At 35.8% G+C, this 23,308-nt stretch overlaps 1 protein-coding gene across 2 annotated transcripts in view; it reads left to right on the forward strand.

Annotated features, from left to right (window-relative positions):
• The window catches only part of CDH9 (cadherin 9), a 92,843-nt gene that overhangs the window by 48,257 nt on the left and 21,278 nt on the right, over positions 1 to 23,308 (forward strand). For both annotated transcript variants that reach the window (XM_088525030.1, XM_010219235.2), the window contains exons 4-5: positions 21,141 to 21,260; positions 22,839 to 23,006. In XM_088525030.1, the coding sequence (XP_088381156.1) occupies positions 21,141 to 21,260; positions 22,839 to 23,006 (288 nt within the window). The remainder of the gene's footprint in view (positions 1 to 21,140; positions 21,261 to 22,838; positions 23,007 to 23,308) is intronic.

Here is a 23,308-nt window from a genome sequence, read left to right on the forward strand (position 1 = left end):
TTTTTCTCTCTTTGGTCTCAAAATCAGTTTATCTATCTATCTATCTATCTATCTATCTATCTATCTATCTATCTATCTATCTATCTACCTATCTATCTATCTTTATTTATTTATTTATAATATAGTCTCTCCTCTTTCTTCTTCCTTTTTAATTTTTTTTAAGATACAAATATTTGAATCCCTCCCCCAATGCAATAACGTTTTTTTGGGAATTGGAAAAATGGCTGTAGCTTTTCATAGCTGGAGCGTAAAGGAAGAATGTGGAATTTCATTAGAAGTTGGATAAAAAATATAGCCTTGAAAGAAAATCCTTCTCTGTATTTTGTTTAAATGACATAAAGTGATAGACAATCACAGAATCACAGAATCACAGAATGGTTAAGGTTCTTCCTCACATGGAGATGGAACTTCCTGTGTTTCAACTTGTACCCACTACCCCTTGTCCTGTCACTGGCCACCATTGAAAAGAGTCTGGTCCCATCCTTCCTGCATTCTCTCCTCAGGTATTTGTACATATTGACCAGATCCCCTCTCAATCTTCTGTTTTCTAGGCTAAACCATGCTTACTAGCATGCATTCAACAGAAGCTATCATGATTATGGATGTGCTTTACATTTTTAGAGCAGAAGTAGTTTCTCTGATAAGATGACTAAGGATAAACTACATAGGATATGGGCAACAGCTCACAGATAAATCATCACAAGTTATGTACTTATCATGAGTTATTTAAATGTTTTAAAATCAGCTCCAGATGATGGTGTTCATGAAAGAGACAATAAAATATCGGTATAGATTTGTGACCAATATGTATCATTGCAAGATAATTGCCAGAAATTAATCAGTGTCACTGAAAGCAGTAGTGGAAGCATAAGAGCAAGACCAGCTCTACTTTATAATCATGAAAAGGTAATTCCCATACTACTGTATGTTATGCAAAGAGTACAAGAGTGATTCTCTTATAAATGGAGAATAGAGAAATCCCTTTCAATTCAGAATTTACTCTGCTGATGATAACCTACGAAGGCAAAGTATTTGTAGTGCACCTGCTGCTTAATTTTAAATACACTTGCAAGGAAAGAACATCATAGGAATAGATAAGATAAAAAAGTGTAGCGTCCAACTTTGACCTTATCATTCAATGCAACCTCATTAGAGTCAGTGTAGAAGCATGAAAAAAGGAGAGTAGTATCAGACCCAGTGCCCTAGCACTGCCTGTGAAATTTTAAGTCTATGAAAAGTCTACATTTGATGAGGATGATGATAATATAAATACCATTATGTACACTGAATTTAAGCTGAGAAAATGTCCATAAAAAACTCAGTAAAGGGAAGCTTGTCTATGAAGATAGTGTTAAAGTACTTTAACAGAAAATATATATATATTTAAAAGAAAAGAAAGTAAAAAATGGGATTTGATTACTTTTTGTTTTGTTTTCTTTTCTTTTCTTTTCTTTTTTTTTTTTTTTTTTAAACAACATTTACATTTGGGGTATAAAAACTACACCAAAACACAGAATCACAGAATGCTTAGCGTTGGAAGGGACCTCTAGAGATCATCTAGTCCACCTCTGTTCAAGCAGGGACACTCAGAGCACGTGACACAGGATGGCATCCAGGCAGGTTTGGAAGATCTCCAGAGAAGGAGACTCCACAGCCTCTCTGGGCAGCCTGTTCCAGGGCTCTGTCACCCTCACAGGAAAGAAGTTCTTCCTCATATGGAGGTGGAACTTCCTGTGTTTCAACTTACACCTGTCACCCCTTGTCCTGTCATCAGCCATGACTGAGAAGAGCCTGGCCCCATCCTCCCTACAATCACTCCTCAGGTACTTGAACATGTTAATCAAATCTCCTCTCAGCCTTCTTTTCTCCAGACTAAACAGGCCCAACATGCTTTGTTTTTCCTCATATGACAAATGCTCCAGTCTCTTAATCATCTTTGTGGCTCTCTGCTGGACCCTCTCTAGAAGCTCAATGTCTTTCTTGTACTGGGGAGCCCAGAACTGCACACTCCAGATGCAGCCTCACCAGAGCTGACTAGAGGGCTCGAACTGCTGGCAGCACTCCTTCTGATGCTAAACATCAGCTTTTATCATTGAAATTTGGCTGGATATGAGTAGTTTTGTAATTTCTCAAGATTGCAGAGAATAAGACCCCACCTGCAGCTCAGTGTATTCAAGAACTAGAATTTTTATGAACTCTGCATTCAGTCAAAAAAATGCTAATTCAAAAGTTGGGACATGGGCATCTATTTCATTAGCCAAAATTCAAAATAGCTTGACTACTTACTTTGTAGTCAAGAAACATATAGATGAGAACTACAGTAAGATTTTCACCCTTGGAGGTCCCTTTTCCCATTCCTCCAGAAGAGGAAGCAAATACTGTGACTGCAAAAAAATGACTTGGGAGTGAAAGGGTGGGAAGGATGTCCTAAGTGGAATGCAACTTACAAGTGAGCACATGGTGCATGTTCAGATCTTATCATAAAATACACAATACAACACATAAAACACAGCATGAAGAATGCAGGCCAAAGAAACAGGGCGGTGTGTACAAAAATAAGAAGGGAAAAAAAAATAAAAGGGAAAAAACTCCTCTAAACCTAAATACAGCATGGCAATGAACTGTGTCAATAGTTCCTGGTGCAAACTTTCCACAATGCCAAGGATATCCACTACAGAATGTCAAATGAGCTATGGAAATGGTATTTAAGTAGTAATAAAGCCTTTTATTCAATATGAATTTGTCAATGAATACCTACATGCTTTTGTTTTGTCTGTATAGGTAGACCATGTCATTTTTTCTTGAAACAATAGTATTTATTGCCAAGCATCACAGATTTACAGTAGTATCAGCCTTATGCAAGGCTGAGGTTCACTACACCTCACCCAATTTCTTCAGTGTTTTTGGCTCATGTTGCTGTTCGTGGATTAGACAGATGTCAAGCTGAAGTCTAAAAACTATGTTTGGATACAGAAAAAAACTTATGTTGAAGCCTTTGTCTGTGATCACAGAAGTGCATTGCAGAAAAGAAGAAGACTTCAGAATAAGGGATTAAGTGCCTCTTAACTCTAAAAGCCCCTTTATAAAAAATGGAACAGAATAGGAATGGGAAAACAACAACAACAACAACAAAGCTTGGCTAAAGGTGATCATCTTTCCTAAGACTACGTACAAAAGAAAAGCTAATGTAGTTCTGCATTACCTGCTATAAACACATGGAAACTTGAAGACTATGTGATATAACTATGCATACACAGTCTTCCATGTCTAATCAAGTAATATCCTCACTCGAAAAAATGTGTGCAAGTACGTTATACATATTTTAAGAAACAGGTATGCTCATGATGAGCAGGTCTAAAATTTGGGGTAAAATCCAGATTTTTTTCCAACCTCTTTTATGTTTCTCCTGTTTTTGTACCTAAAGATGTAAAGATATATTCATATATACATATGTCCACTTTTTTTTGTTTTGTTTTGTTTCCAAATTTAACAAATATGAAAGAATGTATTTATGAAAGTTTGATAAAATGATATTAAAACTGAGACATCAAAAAGGAATCATTGCTAGCAATGTTTCTAGCAGCTCATGTATCTGCTATTCAAATACCAACTCATAGTACATTTTCTACCTGTGTTACTGCCTGTTTCTTGGAATAACTAGATTTAGAACACATAAAGGAGAAAGATAAGTCAACATCTTTGATGAAATACGTGATTTTCCATGATATGACCAGTTAAACATAAGCAAATCTTGCTCACGTTTAACTGGTTTAGTAGCAAGGACAGTGAGAATATAACATGGATTTTTAGCACAATTCAATCCCAATTCAAGCATGCATGGTTATTTGTGCATTAGTTTTTACTAATCCTCTGTTGCTGTATTTATATTGCAGCCATCAAGCCATGCCTAAATTAGCTTGGCTATGCCTGAATGTGATCCAACTATACCCCCAATAGCATTATGGGTATAACTAAAATGCTGCATAGTGAAGTTAGTTCTAGAAGTAATCAAAGCCATTGAACTGAGTTGACTGCAATATCATTTCAGATAAATTTTATGGAAATGATCATGTAAAATGCTCACAGTCATATTAACTTAAAAATTAAATGAGAAAGTTACTTTAAGAGATTCTAAAACTCAATAACATGGAATTTCTCATTAAAATCAGCTACTATACTGAAGGATGGAAGGATAATAACTCCTGTAACTTTATTTTTAAGGACCGCTAAGACTAACTGAAAGAATTACAGACTGTTGAGATTTATTTCAGAACTATGTAAATTGCTTCAATAAAATCTGAAGAGATCTATAAAACAGTTCCAAAAATTAGGAAAGTATGTGAGATAATCCCATAAGGGCTAATCAAAACAAAAAACAGAAAGTAAAGCAATGGAAAGCACTCAAGATTTTAAACTTATGGAATGCCAAAACTATAAGATAAGCTCACAATGAAGAGCAGGTAGATGTAAAGCATAACTTATTCTGATATGGATATATTTTAGAAATGCTTTGGGAGAAAAGTTCAGAGATGGTAAATCAAGTTATGAATCTTAGGAATCTTGAACTTCCTCTCCATGCAGAAGGAATAGAACAGCCCTAATCATGCTGAAAATAAACTCATTTCAATTTTGAGACTTCCTGCAGGGACTGTCTATAAAGGGTCAAAGGCACATTACATAAGCTGTGAACTCTTTAATTTTTCCTAATGAAAGACGCTTACTAAAAAAAAAAAAAAAAAAAAAAAAAAAAAACCTCTCACAAAGAAAATGTCTTTTCTTAGGATATTAAGAAAAAAAAAACATATTAAGACATTTTTAAAAAGGGAAGCTGCCAATAAGATGCCCTGTGGAGTTCAATTCCTTTTGATTCCTAGGTCAATATTATTACATCCTGCCTTACCTGTCCTGCTAATTTTAGTGGATAATGTTTACCATTGTTCTCATTAAGCATCTTTAGTATGGAGCTGATAATATTTCCTAACACATTTTTAATCTTTAAATTGATCTTTTCAAGGGAAAGGATAATGCTTAATTTAAGGCATTCATTTCTTCCTACTCTACTCCACTTATCTGCTTTGGATTTTATAGATCTAACCAAAGGCGGCTCCTACTACCAAATTTCTACATGATAAGATTCATGCAATGTATAAATATAGAGGGCCACAATTTAAATAGGTACATTTAAAATTACTAACTCACCCATTAGTATTTTTTACTGCAAATATGGCCAGCTTAGAAGATTTCTTCTCAGTGGGTTAGATAGATAGACGGGTATTATATATTAAATATAAATATGGCTGTTTTAAAGTAGGCATAAAGGATTATAGCCTGCCAGCACATCCTTTGTATTTAACAGCTACTCTAAATAATGCGTATTATAAACATATGTATATACATATATATATATGCACATTCACATACACATACACATACACATGCATGCATAATATATACTCACAAAGAGAAAGAAAGGAAAAGAAAGATACTGTAAAACATACAGGCAAAGATGCATTACTATTCTCATGTTTTTCATCACACTGCTGTGTGTTAATATAGCAATACATATTGCAACATGAGTTACACAAAGGCCATGATTATATTAGAAGATACATTATCATTGTTTACTACTCCTACAGTCTCTCTTCAGCATCATTAAGAATCGCAGCTACCACTGACTTTCAATAAGAATGTGTTGTGATATTTACTTTACCATAGTTACATCACTCTTTTTTCAGGACCAAATAATCATAATTATGCATCCCTCTAGAACAGTTTGTTATTTCATATGAGATGCACTTACAAGAACAAGTGGGGCTTCCAGAGCAGGGAAAAAAAAAAAAACTTAGCCAGATACAGTAACCATCACATTTTCATTTCACAATTCGCTTATGCCAGTAAGTATTAATCTACAGATGTATATAAAAGAGAGAACAGAGGCAGCTCTCATCTTTCATAATTCAGCAGGGAATAATTATATTTTCTCCACTGCGTATTATCTCTGGTTTCAAAAGCTTACAGAGAAAGGATATGGCTGACTCGCTTAGCTTCGTCACAAGCCTGCAAATACTACTTTGCTGACCTGCAAAATTTTGGAATGGTAATTGTTAACTCTGTTCCAAAATAAATATTGAGGAGTTAGCTTGAAGAGAAGGAAGTATTTCAAAGATTTTTTTCCCACATGTTCATTTTTGCATTCTGCATCTAAAATATGGCATTAGAATTGATTGCAGTCAAGCACAGTAGTCTTCCTATATCTACTTATATAATTCTATCTACCTATCTATCTACCTACAATCTACCTATAATCTTCCTATATTTCAGCTTGCATTTACCACTATATTCAAAGAATTTCAAGAACTTTATAGTTGACAACATCTGCCAGAGCAGGGTTCTCTTCTCTATATGGATTATTTTAACATTTTTTAAACTTTATTATTTACTAAACGAGACTTCTTAAGAAAGAAATTTCACTTTTTTCAGTAAAATAAAGATGATATAAAAATTGTTTTAAAGAAACTATCAAAGTGAAAAGGATGAATAACTTTTTTTTGGGAACACTTAACAAAACATAGATTTAGTGTTCCAAGAAACTTGCATGTTTTCTTAAAATATACTTACACTACATTTTTTGTTAGAAAACTACATAGGATTCTCTATAAATATTTTAAACTTGGCATGAAGAAGAATATTTTCAGAAAAGTATGACGGGCGTGCTTTATTTTCAGACTATGAATTTACAGTTATAAAAAAGAATCACTGAAACTCAACAGAATTTTACGTAGTTTATGAAATTTCTATTCCATAAATTACTCATTTATATAGTGCTGTTATGAAATGGATAGGAATTTTCTGGTAAAATACTTCTCTTCTGTAAGAAACAAACTTGCTAGAGCGTGGATACTATAAAAAGATTACTTTAAATTTGTACAGCTCTGTTGGATTACAGTTGGATGTGACAGAACTGTTAGGATATTCCTGAACGGATTTTATCTCAGAATTAACGTATATAAATTTTGTAGCAATTAAATGTCCCTTCACAACTATTGCTTTTTTTCTTCAGTTATATCTATCTACATATAGAGTGTAACTGGATACACAAAATAATATATAATGTAGAACTGGGGCTGTTAAGGAACCAGAATGAAATTATCCTCAAGAAAATCCTATCAGTTTACAACATTTCCAAATAACTACCTGATTTAAAAAAAAAGGCAAAAAAAAAAAAACAAGGCAAAAACAACAGAAAAAAAGACTCACATGAGAAGCAATAACATTCATTTAGAATCCAAACCAGCAGCATACTGCTTGTATGCTTGTATATTAACAGTTAATGCTTATATATTAGCAGTTTAATTTTGGGAAGATTATCCTTGCACATTTCTACTCAACATTCTAATATATATACAATTAAAAGTGTACATTGAATTTCTGTATTATCCTTTCTTCTTGAGAGCTTTAGCATTTTTTCTTTACATTAATCATTTTATCCACGAGTATTTTAAATTGTTGCTGAAAAAGAAACTGATTAAAATTTTCTTAAAAAATATTATAAGCAATCACTTCAAAACTAATATATGTGAATATACATAAATAAAAGTAAGGATGAAACTTTAATGAAGAAAGTGTGACAACAAGTTCGAAAAATTTCTCAGCAGCCCCCAAACTATGGTGCCTTTAAAGTTTACTCAGAGTGTATTAATGCAACACTCAAAAGAACTGAGAGCTATGACATTCAGAAAAACAAAGGACAAAGATCTGTGCTAATAAGATTCAGATCAGTATTTCTGAGGAATTCGGATAATACACAAACTTAAGAGTTACAGAATACTTTAACATTGCAGATAAGCAGATCTTTAATCTACAGCCAAAAGGAGCAGCTATACTTTTACTATCTCTCCGTTTCAAGCTGTGTGATCTTACGCTTTACTTATTGCCAGTTTAACCCCACAATAAGCCTGTTTAGGAACTAGATCAGCAGGAAAATAAGTTATTTGATTGCCATATCCTTTTTCTGATAGCTTTGTTTCTTGGATCAGACGAGAGGAGGTTAGAGAAGCACGGGAGCTGGTACGGGGAAAGCGATGGGAGGACGCAGAGCAGAGCAGGAAAGGCTTGGAATGACTGTTTCATTTGGTGATAGATAGCGATAGCTAAAAATAGCCAGATGCATTCATTTTTCTGCAGCAAGAAAATCCTTAGATATTCTAAACAGGACTCCTTTTTTTTTTTTTTTTCCTCTTTTTTGGGGGGGACATGAAACTCGGCTTATCATGAAAACACAAGCCTGGGACAGCATGATGGGGAAACTAGAGGCACCTACTGACCCAGGGCCAGCAACCACTCACTCCTGGCTATAGAAAAGATGCCATTCAGGCAGAAATGTAGTCAACAAGCAAGTGTAGCTATTGCTTACACAGGCAGTAAAATGTCAATACTCCTCACGTTTCCATTCTGAGGGAGCCAAGTCACTGTTGGCGGGCTCTGATAAGAGCTCATGATGGCACCTGAGCTCCCAAACACCCACCCACTTACCCTTCAGAGGATGTGAGGCTCGACTATTCCTCTGAGGGAGAGGCAAGAGCTAAGACTGTGGCAAGTCACATGCAGTGAACAGTAAGCAGGATAGGGACGGATGGCAAAGCACCACACAAAGGACTGTAAATTGGCTGCCTAAACTCTGGAGATATTGTCTCAAGGTCACCATGAACTTGCTTAACCATCGCTTGCACTGATTTCCCACCCCTTGGTGGGAAATTACTAGTCCAATCCTACTTGGTAGACACGGTAAGGTGCACTTAGCCCCTGCACTCTGGACACCACAGTGCTCGGTATGGCACAGTCCTCTTGCTGATTTACAAGCATGAGCTATGTTAAATGAATTTTCCCTTTACATTTCCACCAAATGATTGCAAAATACTGTTTGCAATGAAGTACTGTTTGCATGGCTACTTTATTGCACCCATTTTATTTCTCATTATCTGTGCACATAAAAAAAAAAAAAAGAAAAAAAGGATCTGGAGCTCTCTAGATCAGGGCTTGAAATTAGTGTTAAAAGTGCCTGTATCACGCTTACACTGGAAATCATTTGATTTATCCATTTCCCTTCCTTTTAATTCAGTAGTTTTTCAACTATAACACTCTACTCTCTGTACAAAAGTATAAAGGGGCTGGGTTCTTCACATCAGCACTTTCTCTCATTCTGCAGCAATGGGAGATGTTCTGCATTGCTAGAGATCACAGAATCATAGAATCCTTAAGGTTGGAAGGAACCTGTAGAGATCATCTAGTCCAATCACCCTGCACATGCAGGGTCACCTAGAACACATGGCACAGGATTGCATCTAAGCAGGGTTTAAAGATCTGCAGAGAAAGAGACTCCACAACCTCTCCTGGAAACCTATTCCAGTGCTCTGTCACCCTCACAGTCAAGAAATTTTTCCTTAAGTTCCTGTGGAACTTTTGGTGTTTCAGTTTGTGGCCATTACCTCTAGTTCTGACAGTGGCCACCACTAAAAAGAAGCTGGCCCCATCTTCCTCACTGCCTCCCTTGAGGTACTTATATACACTGATCAGATCCCCTCTCAGCCTTCTCTTCTCCAGGCTGAACAGGTCCAGCTCCCTCAGCCTGTCCTCATAGGGCAGATGTTCCAGGCCCCTGATCATCCTTGTGGCCCTGTGCTGGACTCTCTCCAGTAGATCCACATCCTTTTTGTACTGAGAGGCCCAGAACTGGACACAATACTCCAGATGTGGCCTCACCAGGGCTGAGTAGAGGGGCAGGATCACCTCCCTTGACCTGCTGGAGATGCTGCTCCTTATGCACCCCAGGATCCCACTGGCCTTCTTGGCCATGAGGACACACTGGTCAACTTGTCATCCACCATGATGCCCGGGTCATTCTCTGCAGAGCTGCTCTCCAGAAGGTCAGTCCTCAGCTTGTGGTTATTCCTCCCCAGGCGCAGGACCTTGCACCCACCCTTACTGAATTTCATGAGGTTTCTCACCTCCCAGATGTCCAGTCTGTCCAGGTCCCTCTGGATGGCAGCGCAGCCCTCTGGGGCATCAGCTATTCCTCCCAGTTTTGTATCATTAGGAAACTTGCTGAGGGAGCACTCTGTGCCTTCATCCAGGTCATTGATGAATAAATTGAACAGGACTGGACCACAATGCTGGACTTCAGCTGGGATCTTGAATCAAGTCTCTTCAGGGGGACTGAAGGTTGCTTTGATGGCTTCACATCTAGAAAGTGAAAATCTCAATGACATTCTGAAAATGTTAAGGGACAGCTGTGTTGCTTCAGTCAATATTTCCCTCTTTGATACAAACATGTTACAATATGCTGATAACATTATGCAGTTGAGTGTAAAATGTCATGCTTGTTCTTTAAAATCATGCTAACATATGACTCTATTTTGTAAGTAAGTGGGACACAAAGGCAATTTTCTTCAACAGATTTCTCTATGATTGCTTACTATTTCTACAATGTATTAACAAGACACATTAAACTGTAATTTGGTGTAAGATAAAATACAACAAGTTATTCTAATGCAATTAAAATAAAGGTAACGAAGTGTTGCACACAGCACAGTGTACACATAGATGCTTTGAACATAACTTTCAATGTCCCAAAAAGATTTCTATCTTAACAAACAGATTAATCTGAGGCAAGAAACAAAAGACCAGGCTCCAAGATCCTTATTCATTTTTGGTACCTCATTTAATGAGCAATCTCCCTCCACATCAGCCTTCAATTTAACAGAACTAGGGAGAAATGAAGACTTTATCTTGTGTAAATCAGAATGATATGGACAGTTTTGCTGCAGTGTAACACCACCTAAACTAGCAAAATTAAGAAAGGAACATTTATTTCCCCCAGAACTCTGCTATTCTCTCTAAAAGAGGCCAGAAAATGGCTCCTTAAATAAATGGAAGGAATTTGAGTGTCTGCCTGTAATGGATGCATTATTGTTGAATCAGTTGCTTCTTCACTTAAAATAGTGGTCATACATGCCCGCATACTTATATATAGGCTTACACATATTGCAGAAATCAAATATGGAATTTTTTTCAATAAACCAAAAAAAAAAAAGACATGAAAATTGTTAATAAGAAGTTTCTGGCTACATAGAAGATAAACTATAGAAATGACAGTTACTTCATGAGCATTTTTCCTCATTCAATTAAGGATGACTCAGCTTGAATTAAATATTACATCATAATTTTTTGCTCCTTGCCAAACATACAGTCACTTTGGAAATTTCTTGTGCCATAGACTGCTTCCACAGAGTCAAGAAAATGAAGGTAAGAAAAGTCATAGAATCGCAGAATCATAGAATCATTATTGTTGGAAAAGACCTTCAAGATCTTCGAGTCCAACCATAAGCCCTTCTTATCATAGACTATCATGCTTATTTGAAAATCGCTATATATTGTTCCTACTGAGTCCTATGATTTATTAAGTACGTAGACCAATAGACTTAAACCATTTCTCACTGCAGTCACCACATTTTTTTAATATCTAGCAAAACACGTGTCTAAGTTTTTCACAAAGACAGCAAGTCTGAAGTTCACGTTCACTTTACTATCTGCCCTCTAATTAGGTGCCTCAGAAGAGTTTCCAGAATAGCTTTTCCCAGAAACCTCATATATATGTGGCACAGAGAAATTAAGATCAAGCATGATTAAGCTCTCTGCAATATCACTTTTAATCCTTCTGAAACAGTTGTTCCTGTCTTCACATTTAATATAATATAGCTCACTTTGGTAACTCTTCTAAAATATTTAACTTGCTGTCCACTGAGTTATGTAGGGATGTGTGTGAATAACCTACTTTATAAAGCAGTAGTATTGTCAATAAGCCACAAATTTTCATCAAAGCTTCCTGTCAGAAAGTCAACCCAATAACAGTTACTTCACTATGCCCCAAGGCAAATGATAAATAGCCTGTGATAAATAGAACTATGTACACAGTATATTGGAGGCATAAACAAAAAATCGAAAGGTTTATTTCTCCATAAAGTCAAAATATGTGACAGTTGTGCAAAACACCTAAATAATAACCATCTCTTTAGTGCACTGAGATTGCAAGAAAGAGAACAGGAAAAAGTCTTATATTTCATAGCCTGGAAGACTAAGACTTAATGAATTCATGGGTAATATTTTAAAAGATACCTTGGCTATCAGGAACTTCACTTGAGGAAGCTGAAAAGCTGTTTAGGACCGTGTGTCCAATTAATTTGCACTGAGATATCCCAGTGTCTAAATCAATTTTGGAAATGGACTTAGGCATGTCCAAGAATATTACCTCCACTAGTGATTTTGAATCAATAAATGTAATATTTTCCAGCTAGAAGATTTCAAATCTGTGAGACTTGAGCTTGGCCATATTAGACTGTCCTCATGATGTGCATCATTCACTGTGACCAAAACACTATATTTCTGCAATCGATATACAGATCAATTTGCTAGCATACTGGCAACTCAGCAATATTTAGCAGAAGACTGTGCATGTGAACCATTTGGCAGACTGCACTTGAGACACTTGAATACTTTTGAAGATGAATGAAATGTCTAGGGAAAAAAAAGAGGAATGTTTCTAGAAAAAGAATGAAGTTTCTTCTTAAAGTTATAGGGTTTTTGTCTAAATATATGTCTCTGTACAAACTTAAATTTATACTTATATACATACGTGAATTCTAGAACTGCTTTGCTGTTGTCTAAAAATAGTACTCTAAGTAGTGCAATTTCAAAAAAGCCCATGACTAAGATAATCCTGGAATTTGTTTCATTGTCTCTGCTTTAGACTCTATTTCTCTTTCAAATTACAGCTTGGTTATCATTTCCTCAGACGACATCCACAGTATCTAACCATGACAGAAGTAAGAGGCTTTCATGAATCACATATTAAATTAATGTAAATTTGAGTTTACCAATAATATCATACTTCACTGCATTTTCATAGAAAATTACTTCTTTTTGCAGTTTTATTAATGTGAAAAGAGACAGACTTTATCATCACCCAAACAAGAATTCCCATGGATAACAAAAACACCCCCCAGTTCAAACAAATAGGATACTAGTGTGCTGTCCTAATAATAATGCACTACGTTCTCCTGGCCATAATAGAGATTCACAGGCAGTTTCTGATGATGACTTCATGTTTGTAGAAAAGCTAAGGACCCTGTTACATTTGCTATTCATTTGTGCTAAAAAAGAATTTTGAAGATACAAATGACAGTGAGGTTCCAGCCCCAGGCACAGATAGAAATCCACAGTGAAGAGACCCCCCCAAAACCAGTAAAGAAATACAAAAGCCAAGCTTAAATTAAGAGAGCAGATGAAAGCTAGGCAAGGAAAGTCCCCTCCAAGAATATAAGCCTCTCAGTTCTGTGAAATAGAGCATGCTGTCCTCTGAAGTGCATACACAGTCATGTATTTCATAAACCCCAAGTTTAGTCCTGAAAAATGGCATTTATTGAAAACTGTTCTTTTAAGCTTGCTTTTTTCTTTAAAATGAAAAACTGAAAAGTTGAGCAAAACTACCATGCAAAGAGAACTGAATAAATGGCGTTCTTAAAGCTGAGCTAAATAAACAGGTCTTTACAGCAGTGAAGAAATAACAAACCTGTGATCGCTTCCATCTTATATATCTTATAAATACATCCAAAAACTCTAATGGAATTCCTGTTTATAAGATGAGTATTTTAGTTAACAAATAGTCGTAGTGTAGCCTTCGGGAAATACTGCTTGGGGTCTACTTGATCCCCAAGCCTCTACTTTAAAGAGCAAGCAATCCTTCAGGGATTCATGTAGTGGAGTTTCTGTGCCTTATGCACCATGGATCACAGATGCTTCTTGGTAAAGCTGGCTTGCTTTCAGGTGCACTGTAAAAGGATTAATGTGGTCAGAATAAAAATAACCAAGGTAATTATATGCCATATTGTGGCATTACTTGTTGCTGTTTCAATCTATTGGTTTCATTAGCAGCTAATTCAAGCTGGAACAGCCTTACCATATGCACAGCAGCTCCAGGCCCAGAAATGTGCAACTGGCAAGTCTTCTCATTATTTTGAATTATTTTGAATAGAAATCTTAAAGATAAATTTTGATTTTTTTCAATTGGTTTTCATTTCTTTTGATATATTGACTGAAAATATTTGTTCTGTCTAAAATCAGTGTGTTTTCTAGCTACAATTATGGACAGTATAATGGACAAAGTGGAAAAGACTTCTAAGCTACTGTTCATTTATTTTGGATGGCAGATCACTTACAGATCACTATATTTCTTTAGTCACCTTGCTAGTCAACATTAACATTTTAAATAGTCACACTTGTTTTTGTTTGTTTTCTATTTTTGTTTTCACTATCTTATCAATGCAATCTGATGGCACCAGAATTGTAGTTCCAGAAGTTGAGTGACTTTATGGTGAGAGCAGGGGAAAAAAAAACCTTCCCTAAAGAATAGGCATACTCAGATTTGTTCAGCCACCAATATCTCAAACTACTACTCATTCTTTTTACTATTTTGCAGCTCTCATTGTGTCCATAATGCTTTTCAAATTCTCACCTAGGGCATCTAAGTCACTTCACAGATAGAATTACTACCAAAGGAGAACTGAAGTTATCGTATGAAGGTATTGAGGACAGCAAGGATAAGAGGTTTTAGCCATTCTTTCCCAGTTCAGTCTCAGATGTTATCTTACAATAGTGTATGCACTGTATTCAGTGGCAAAGGCCTCTACCATACACAGCATTTCAGGGAGATTATAGACAGAGTAGCCTCCTCACATTGCATCAATCAGGACTCACACCAGAGTAAGTACATGCTAAAGAGTGTCTCAGTACAATCTAAAACATGACTTAACTTTGTCAAATAAAAGGCAACTTTGGAGCAAAAAAACAAAACAAACTTTGAAACACAACACACACAAAAAATGGTGTGTATTATTTCTGCATTATATTCATAAAATAAAGAGGAATGTTTCCAGAGTAAAGCTGTGAAAATCCAGCATCTTGTGTTCGAGGAATGGGAGGATAAGTTTCATTTGGTTTTACTAGTAGAGTAGTAGAGAGTGAAAGAGAGGAAAAGACCATTCTGAAAGAGGAAACAGGACCCACCAACAGGTGCTAGCAAATCAGCTGACATCCCAGTTAACCATTGTGTGAGACTATATGCACAAAAATGAGACAGCATATTTTCAACTTAGATGAAGTTTTACATTGCAGCTATACACGAAATTATTCAAAATAATTAAATGGGTAAAATTAAATTATGAAGCATATGATCTCCTATTTTATGACATCTTTTTATTCTTTTGTTTTCTTATTTATACATTTCTATTCAACGTATATGACTGAGCTACATTTTAAGTTCTGTCTTGGTTTTCCAAGCTCCAAGCTCCTTTCTGCTCCTTATTTGTTACAACTTGATTTGATTTGATTTTCTTAGTCATGCCTATTTATTCTTCTATCTTGGGATTATTTATCGGTTTACCTGTTGATGCTTGCTCTTTTTTGCTTTTCTTTTTCCTTTGCTCTTACAAACCTTTTATGTTACCAACTTTTCAGCCTTTTTTATATCAAAGAAAAAGCAGTCTTGCTAAATCTCCTGTAAATTGGGGTCATGTACAAAAGAGCAAAGTTCACTTTGCAGTTGCCTAGTCCTCTACCTTTTTATGTAAGACTTATCTTCCAGTCAAACTGAAAGGATCATAAGAGTTATATCTCGACCTTGTTTAGTCCTGTCCTTTGGATAGGAAACAGTCTGATGTGGTGTAGTCTAAATGATGTGGTAATGAGATCCTAGTGGTGAATTATAGGTGTTACTACACTCTTTAAGCCTGGATAATTGCATATGACTGCTCTTAGTTCAAAGTTTCTCTAGTTCATTATGTAGCCACAGACTGCTTCTACCTTCTACCTTTCCTCTAAAAAACAAACAAACCAAAAAAATCCCACCTTCTTTTCTTAAAAAGAAAACTAGTTTTAAATGCCTTAATACTCCTCTAACTGGTTTCATATTTCATTTGGGTCTTCAGCAAGGGTACCTCTATATTATGTCCATATGAAAATAACTCTGGAGTCATGTTAATTAAGAAAACCATCCCTCACTTATCTTCTTTATGCTTCTATCAGAAGAAAATTCCAAAATTTGCCTCTAGAGGTTTTCCAGAGCTCTCCTGATTCTTTTCAGCTTGTAAAAGTAACCCACTTCTAAAATCTTCTCTCCATGAATAAACTTGATGAATAGCAGATTGTCATTGTGCTTGAAAACAGGAAGCAAGCACGAGAGCTTGTCCTTTAGGGAGACAAAGGCCTTCCTGCCTCTCCACTTACTCCAGCTGGTCTTCTATTTCTGAAAATGAAACAGCCTTTCAGCTTTGAGTGGAGCTCTCTCTTAAACAGAGCTGGGCAAAAAAAATCTATGGAAAAATAAGAACTTTTCAATAACTGTCAATTTTGACAGAAGTTTAGAAAAAATAGAAATAGAGCTTTCTGGTAATGTCAAAAAGATCCTGTTTCAGGATTTTCAAAATGATTTTTTTTTAATTTCCAAATGAGATTTTTGAAGACTTTATTTTATAAGGCCAAAGTCTGTCTTTTTTTTTTCCTAAAAATTAAATCATTTAATTGATTTGAAATCATACTTGTATTGAAAAAATGTCAAAATCAAATTCAAGAAGGATTTTGAAGTTATAAAATTCTGGAAATAAAATTTCCACCATTCTCAACAATATTTGAAGTGCTGCTCTCACTTTTGGATCCTGTGTTCACAGTAGAATCCTTAAAAATACCAGACTAAGAACATAACATATTCATGAGCTACCCCCAAGATGGAGATTACTGTTCAAACAAGACCTAACAGGGGGAAAAAAAAAAAAAAATGTTTTCTGCAAAATCTATTCCTGACTGTCAGGAGCTCTTTCCATTTGTATCAAGTGAAGGAACCAAACAAGAATAAAGGATGCATGCTGAAGAGTAACACTTTACATGAAAAAGTGTGCCCGTACCAACACTAATCTGGACATATTTAGTCTAGATTTTTCTTCTCTCAGATTATCCTCTATCCTACTGCGATTTTTTCCGCCTTTATTGCAGGACTCCACCTCCAACAGATGTCTCATCAGGCTGCATAAGCTTCCAAACTTAAGCTACCATCTAAGGTTGTCTTGTGATCAAAAAAAAAACCCAAAAACAAAACAAACAAAAACAACAACAACAACAACAAAAAAACACAGAAAATCAGTACTGAAGCTACAGTGCTCATGAGGCTTGGCAAATTCAAGACATTGAAGAAACTGCTATTTCTTGGTCACTGCAGCACTCTTGGACGTAGAAATCTTGAGATACAAAGCCCATAAAGTAAAATAGAAGATGCCTGAAAAAATAGTAAGAATTCATCCAAACGAAACAAAAAGAAAAGAAAATAAGCTATGCCTCTCAAACTTTCACAGTTAGTGCCTACCCTGAGATGGAATAGGCACGCTGGCTAGGTTTGAGTTCACTTAGGAACACGAGTTCACTTTGTTTTGGCAATAAATGATGTATTTATTATTCCCTTGACTGCTATTGCGGTCTACATCACATTTTCTCTGGCATCTGTTGCACCAGTTTCCTAGCCAACTTATTTACATGGCTATGAAGAATGACACTCTGAGAAATGTTTCTGTTTGGGAGATTTAGTTATAAGGATATCTTTCTGGACAGTCCTGACATGGAGGGGACATGGAGGGGACAGAAATGGATATGAATAAGACTCTCCCTAAAATGTGACCCTTAGATGAAGGCTGTATTTGTATCATATTTCTTGCCCTTACCTACTTTCTTCTGACATGTTAGAGGACAGAAAAGATTCTTCTTTCTATTTAACAACAAGTTAGGGGCTCATTACTATACTTCATTCATCATTGGCAGGTGACTGCAAAACCTGTCTGGGGAAGAGAAATGAGTCATTGTTCCAGCTCACCTTTACCAGGTATCTGGGTCTCTGTTAACTGTGGTGCAAAAGCAGCTTAATTGGAACAGAAGTTAGACCCTAACTCAAAGCTTGACAAGCTGGATCAGCAGTGTGTTAGTTTTAACACAAGGCGAAAATCAGAAGGGAGTTTTCACACATGCCTCTACCATACTTTCAAGTTTTCACTCAGATGATCCTCCCCATGACTTTAGTGGAAGTGGTAGAAGTGTCTCAGGAGACGCATGACTCAATTTCTATCCTAGCAGTCTGATTCATCATATAAATCAACTTGGCAAACGTGAGCAAAGAGCTCCTGGTGAGGCAATATAGCCAAAAATTATATTAAAATGCACATTGCATGGATGTTTTTTTTTTTAGAGGGCAGCTGAGGGTAGGAGAGAGTTGGAGTAGTCCATAAGAGATTATACTTAAAAAGACCCAAAATCTGTTTTTACTGCATTACCAGTAGCTTCATAGAGTTCTGAACTGTTTCATTTTAGTGCCCATTGAATTGAATTCCTGACCTCAAATGCAGAGTTTATTTTCTCCAAATAAAAAAGAAAGAAAAAGAAGCTGTACAAGCATTGCCTATTGCCCACAAGAATCCTTCTTTATGATGCAGCAGACCCTGCAAGCAGAGAGTGAACTGCATGCTGACACTACTTTTTTACTGAGTATGCACTACGGCTATTCGTTTTTTTCCAAATTGTACTATTAGTTTACTAGGAAGCAGCAGCTGCTACACTACCATATTTTCATCACTCTACAGAACTGAACAAACAGAAGAAAGCACTGATATTTTGCAAACCGTAATGGGATCTCATTCTATATCAGATCCACTTAAATCATCTGGTAGTGACCTCCAAAGTTTCTGTAGGGTTACAGCTTCTGTTCTGCACTCTCCACAACAATAATTATATGTCACTTGTGCCTCAGGAAACAAAGATATACATTCCAAAGAGACAAAGACAGAAATTGCTCAAAGATAGCTCTGAAAAGCCTTTCTTCATACATACATATATATATATATATATTTCTCTCTAAACAGGCTTCAAGACTTGTTTTAGAAAATCTGCGAGGCAGGAGAAGAAAGTCAATGCGCATTCAGTTTTTATGTCCCTCCTCAAACTAGTGTGTCGGTCCCAAGGCAGTGCCAAAACTGGGGCAGAGAAATAAGTTTTCCTGTTGAAGATTTTTTTTTAATTTTGTTTTCCTCTAATTCTTCCTTATCTTTCAGATGCTACAGTAGCACACAGTATAAGAACATGATGCTAATTCCATTGCTAATTTGTACATTTTAAACAAGACAGCATAAGATATTGATTCCTCTTTCACTGTTGGTACTGAGGGCGCACTGGCTTTACTTTATTTGCCCGTTTTGAAGCAGATAGGATTCACAGAGTTTTACAGCCCTTCTAGGAGAATATTTTTCATTTTACAGTCAGACCAATAGTTCCACCGGAGCCTGTTAGGGATAAAGTTGTCCTTAAATTTTTATTTCAGGATTATCTTTACAGCTCACCTTAATGCAGAGATGACCACTAACTGTTTAACCAGGCAAAAAGTAATCTTGAGCGCTAGTGGCAAAAGTCCTTCTCAGAGTCTGATGAATTGTGACAAAGCATTTCTGTAATTTTGTTCTGCTGATTTGTTGCGGGGAGAGAAGTGTTCCTCATCTGCTGTTATACTAGTCAGATAACCTGAAATAGTGGGCATTATTACTGCTGGTATGAGTATAGGTATGAGTATTGCATATAAACCAGTACGATGTACTATGAAAATACCTGCATCTAAAAGGACCTAATAAAAACATCTGCTCTCATAATTCTTTTATTTTGGTTGCTCTGGATTTCTACTTTCCCTGTGTCTTCACATGATACATGAGACATTGCAATTCCATTAGGCACAGATGAATTTCATCTCCTAAATTTATAATCTAGACTGGGGGATGGCTTCAAGATATCTAGGTGAACTTCAGTCTGGGAGATTGAAAGTGAAGAAAAAAAGAAAGAGGAAGTGATTTCCCTAAAGTGGACAGTGTTCACCAGGGAAGTAAGATACTCAAAGAAAAATAATCTTCAAAAACAGGCAAAGAGCTTCTCTTCAGACATATCCCTATGGCAAGGAGTTAAGGACTTTTACACTTCTAACTGCCGGGCTGCCTGCAGTTATCCAGACATTTGCCAGTTCACGACTGTGTTAGCAAAATGTATCTTGACATTTTAAAAATTGCTTAGAAATAAAAACTTGCGGGAGTAGCTTTGTCCTTTTATCGGCCTCATAAGTAGGGCTTCACAGAAGCTTGCATTTGCTTCTAATCCACATCCAAAGCATTGTCTCCCATTGCTGTTAATCCTGTATATCCTATATTCTCCTCATTGTGATCTAGGACCTTACTGGGGCATTTTTATGCAAAAAATGTAGTTGTTGTTGAACTGCAGTTATTTTGCCAAATAGCAGTATAGTTTTGGTAAAAAAAAAAAAAAAAGAAAAGAAAAGAAAAGAAAAGAAAAGAAAAGAAAAGAAAAGAAAAGAAAAGAAAAGAAAAGAAAAGAAAAGAAAAGAAAAGAAAAGAAAAGAAAAGAAAAGAAAAAAAAAGAAGAAAAAAGAAAAAAGGCCTTTACATTTCTTACTCCAAAGATGACCTATTTTTTGAAATATTTTTAAAATTATTTAGGATGAGGCAAAATGCTTTATTCAGACTGATATTAGATATTTGGAGATTCTCAATCTAGCAGAAAATGAGTATGGGAAAAATTGCTTCAATTTATTGATTAAGCTAGGTTTAAAAACCTTAATAATTCCTTTTGCACATAAGGTACGTACAACTTCTGTGAACAGTTTCAACTGATGTCATGCTTTTACCAGGAAGCAATCTTCAAATTTGTTTGATCACAGGAAGAAAACTAAAACTGCACTGGTTTTCAAACACATGTGCCAATCCTTATGTACTTTGTCTTCAGTTTAACTGAAGCACAGAGATTAAGGGATAATGATTTCAGCTTTAGTCATGAGGAAGATGTAAATTTATTTTACTGTTTGCTTGGGAATGAACTATTTTGTTTGCAGAGAATAACACTTGATTCCTCCTGCTGTTCAGTTTTGTACTGGAATACAAACCTAAATGGTTGATAAGAAGTATCTGTCCTAAAATCCGCTGATTCCTTCTCTGGTATCCATTTAGGTACATCTGTTATTCAAGTGACAGCCACAGATGCTGATGATGCCAACTATGGAAACAGTGCCAAAATTGTGTACAGCATCCTGCAAGGACAGCCATATTTCTCAGTGGATCCAGAAACAGGTTAGCAACTCACTTTTTGCAATGACAGATATAGGATGTAGGGATCAAGACATTTTTAACTCTATTCCAATATTGCAGCCGGTTTATGACATAAAATGACATGTTCTTGAAATACTTGCATTTTTTAAACAAAAGTTACTGCAGAAGAACTGCTGCCCTTGGTTTACTGTAAGAAGTTCACTATAAGTTCACTATAAGAGTCTACAATTGAGTAAGTGTATAGAATATTGTAAAGGATGAAAGTAACTAAAGGTTTATTCTGTACCATTTTCTGGGTGTTTCATCTGTTCATTTAAAAGAAAAAGAGGGGGAGATGAGCAAGTTCAGATCAGAAGGAGGAAAAATCTTCAAAGGTAACAATTACATTTTTATAAATGTATGCAATATATTCTTGATCACTGGCAAGTTTTTTTTTTTTTTTTTTTTTAACTTATACTCTGGTCCTAACTCTTTATAGAACTGAAGCAAGATTTAATCAGTGGAAGCCCTTGAAATAGTTGCACAGGAAAATGGAAAAAAAAAGACAAATAAACGAAAAAAAAAAAAGCAAACTTTGGCTATCTGTATTTGAAATTTTAGTTCAACCTCCTCCTCCTCCCCACCAAATGTTAGCAGACACCTAATCCTAAATACAAGTAGGATTTAGTAGGCATAAGCTTGTTTTGTCTAGCAGTTCTCCTTCTGTACATGAACAAAATCATTTGGGTTTGAGAATTTAAAATTTAAGACCAACGGTACCAAGGGTCCATGAAGTTCCCAGTCCTGTGGACATGCTTGGAAGACGATATCATATCTAATTTCTTTTCAAAACAATTTATTTGTGAAACCCAGCAAGGTGGTGCCAAAGGGGTAATAAGAATATAAGAATTACACTGTTACAGTATTATTAGGGAACTAATCTGGGATTAAACTGTTAGGCAGCACTTTAATTTGACAAATCCACTACCTTTTAAAATAGTCTCTATTCTTCCTGTGTATAAATTTTTAAGACACTTAAGTTATGCTTATACAACTCTTGTTTGTGAATGATACACCCAAAGGTGATTTTCCAACATTAATTTTAAATGTTTATCTAGTTGTTTTATTACCTATAGCCCTAGATAATCATCAGGACTCCCATTTGACATTAAAATCTATGACCCTGCTAGTTGAGTCTGAAGTAATGAATCCAAGACAGAGTTCATCCTTGTGCTATAATGCCAAAATCTCACCAGGGCTAGAGGTTGCACATGTTATTAAAATAATAGCTGGAAAAAATAGGTGAAAAGTATCATGAATGCAACAGCTATACATATTTTTGTCATCGAAAGAATAATTATATTGATTTAGCACATCCCAAACAGTGAACAATGTCTTTGTTATATTTTTTTTCTCTTTTCTTCAAGTTATATTAAATCAGTAATAGATTGAAAGCCTTAAAAATACACCTTAAAGCGTATTTGCTTGCTATGCACAGTATATCTTACATAAACCCATTTAATTAAAGTGTGGGGGTTATTTTTCTCCTTATCCTTCCCCTGTCTCTCTTACTCTTTTTTTTTTTTTTTTTTTTCTTCTCCTTTTTCTCTTTTCTCCAAGGCATAATCAAAACTGCTTTACCGGACATGAGCAGGGAAAACAGGGAACAGTATCAAGTGGTCATCCAAGCCAAAGATATGGGAGGCCAGATGGGAGGACTATCAGGGACCACCACTGTGAACATCACCCTGACCGATGTCAACGACAATCCTCCTCGCTTCCCCCAGAGTATGGAACATCTAACAGTACTATTGGGGTTCAAAAAATTTCTCTAAGATCACCTTTTTTTCACTGTCACCATCTGCATCTGGGATCTTTCTTCTTACTTTTTTTTTTTTTTTAATATATATAAGCCCATTGTTATGTCTGTTAATGCTGCAGCAATGTTAAGGTAAACAGGAATTTCTGCCTCCTTTCTTTAAAGGTAAATTATTTATTGGAAAAATAAGCCTCTCTTAACAATAATGTGAGCAGTAAAAATAACCTAGGCTAATTACAGGGATTTGAAAGGCCTTATAGAAATTTCATAA

This window comes from Tinamus guttatus, unplaced genomic scaffold (genome assembly GCF_059628265.1).
Source record: "Tinamus guttatus ecotype Peru unplaced genomic scaffold, ASM5962826v1 Tinamus_guttatus_pri_ptg000222l, whole genome shotgun sequence".
Classification (NCBI taxonomy): domain Eukaryota; kingdom Metazoa; phylum Chordata; class Aves; order Tinamiformes; family Tinamidae; genus Tinamus; species Tinamus guttatus.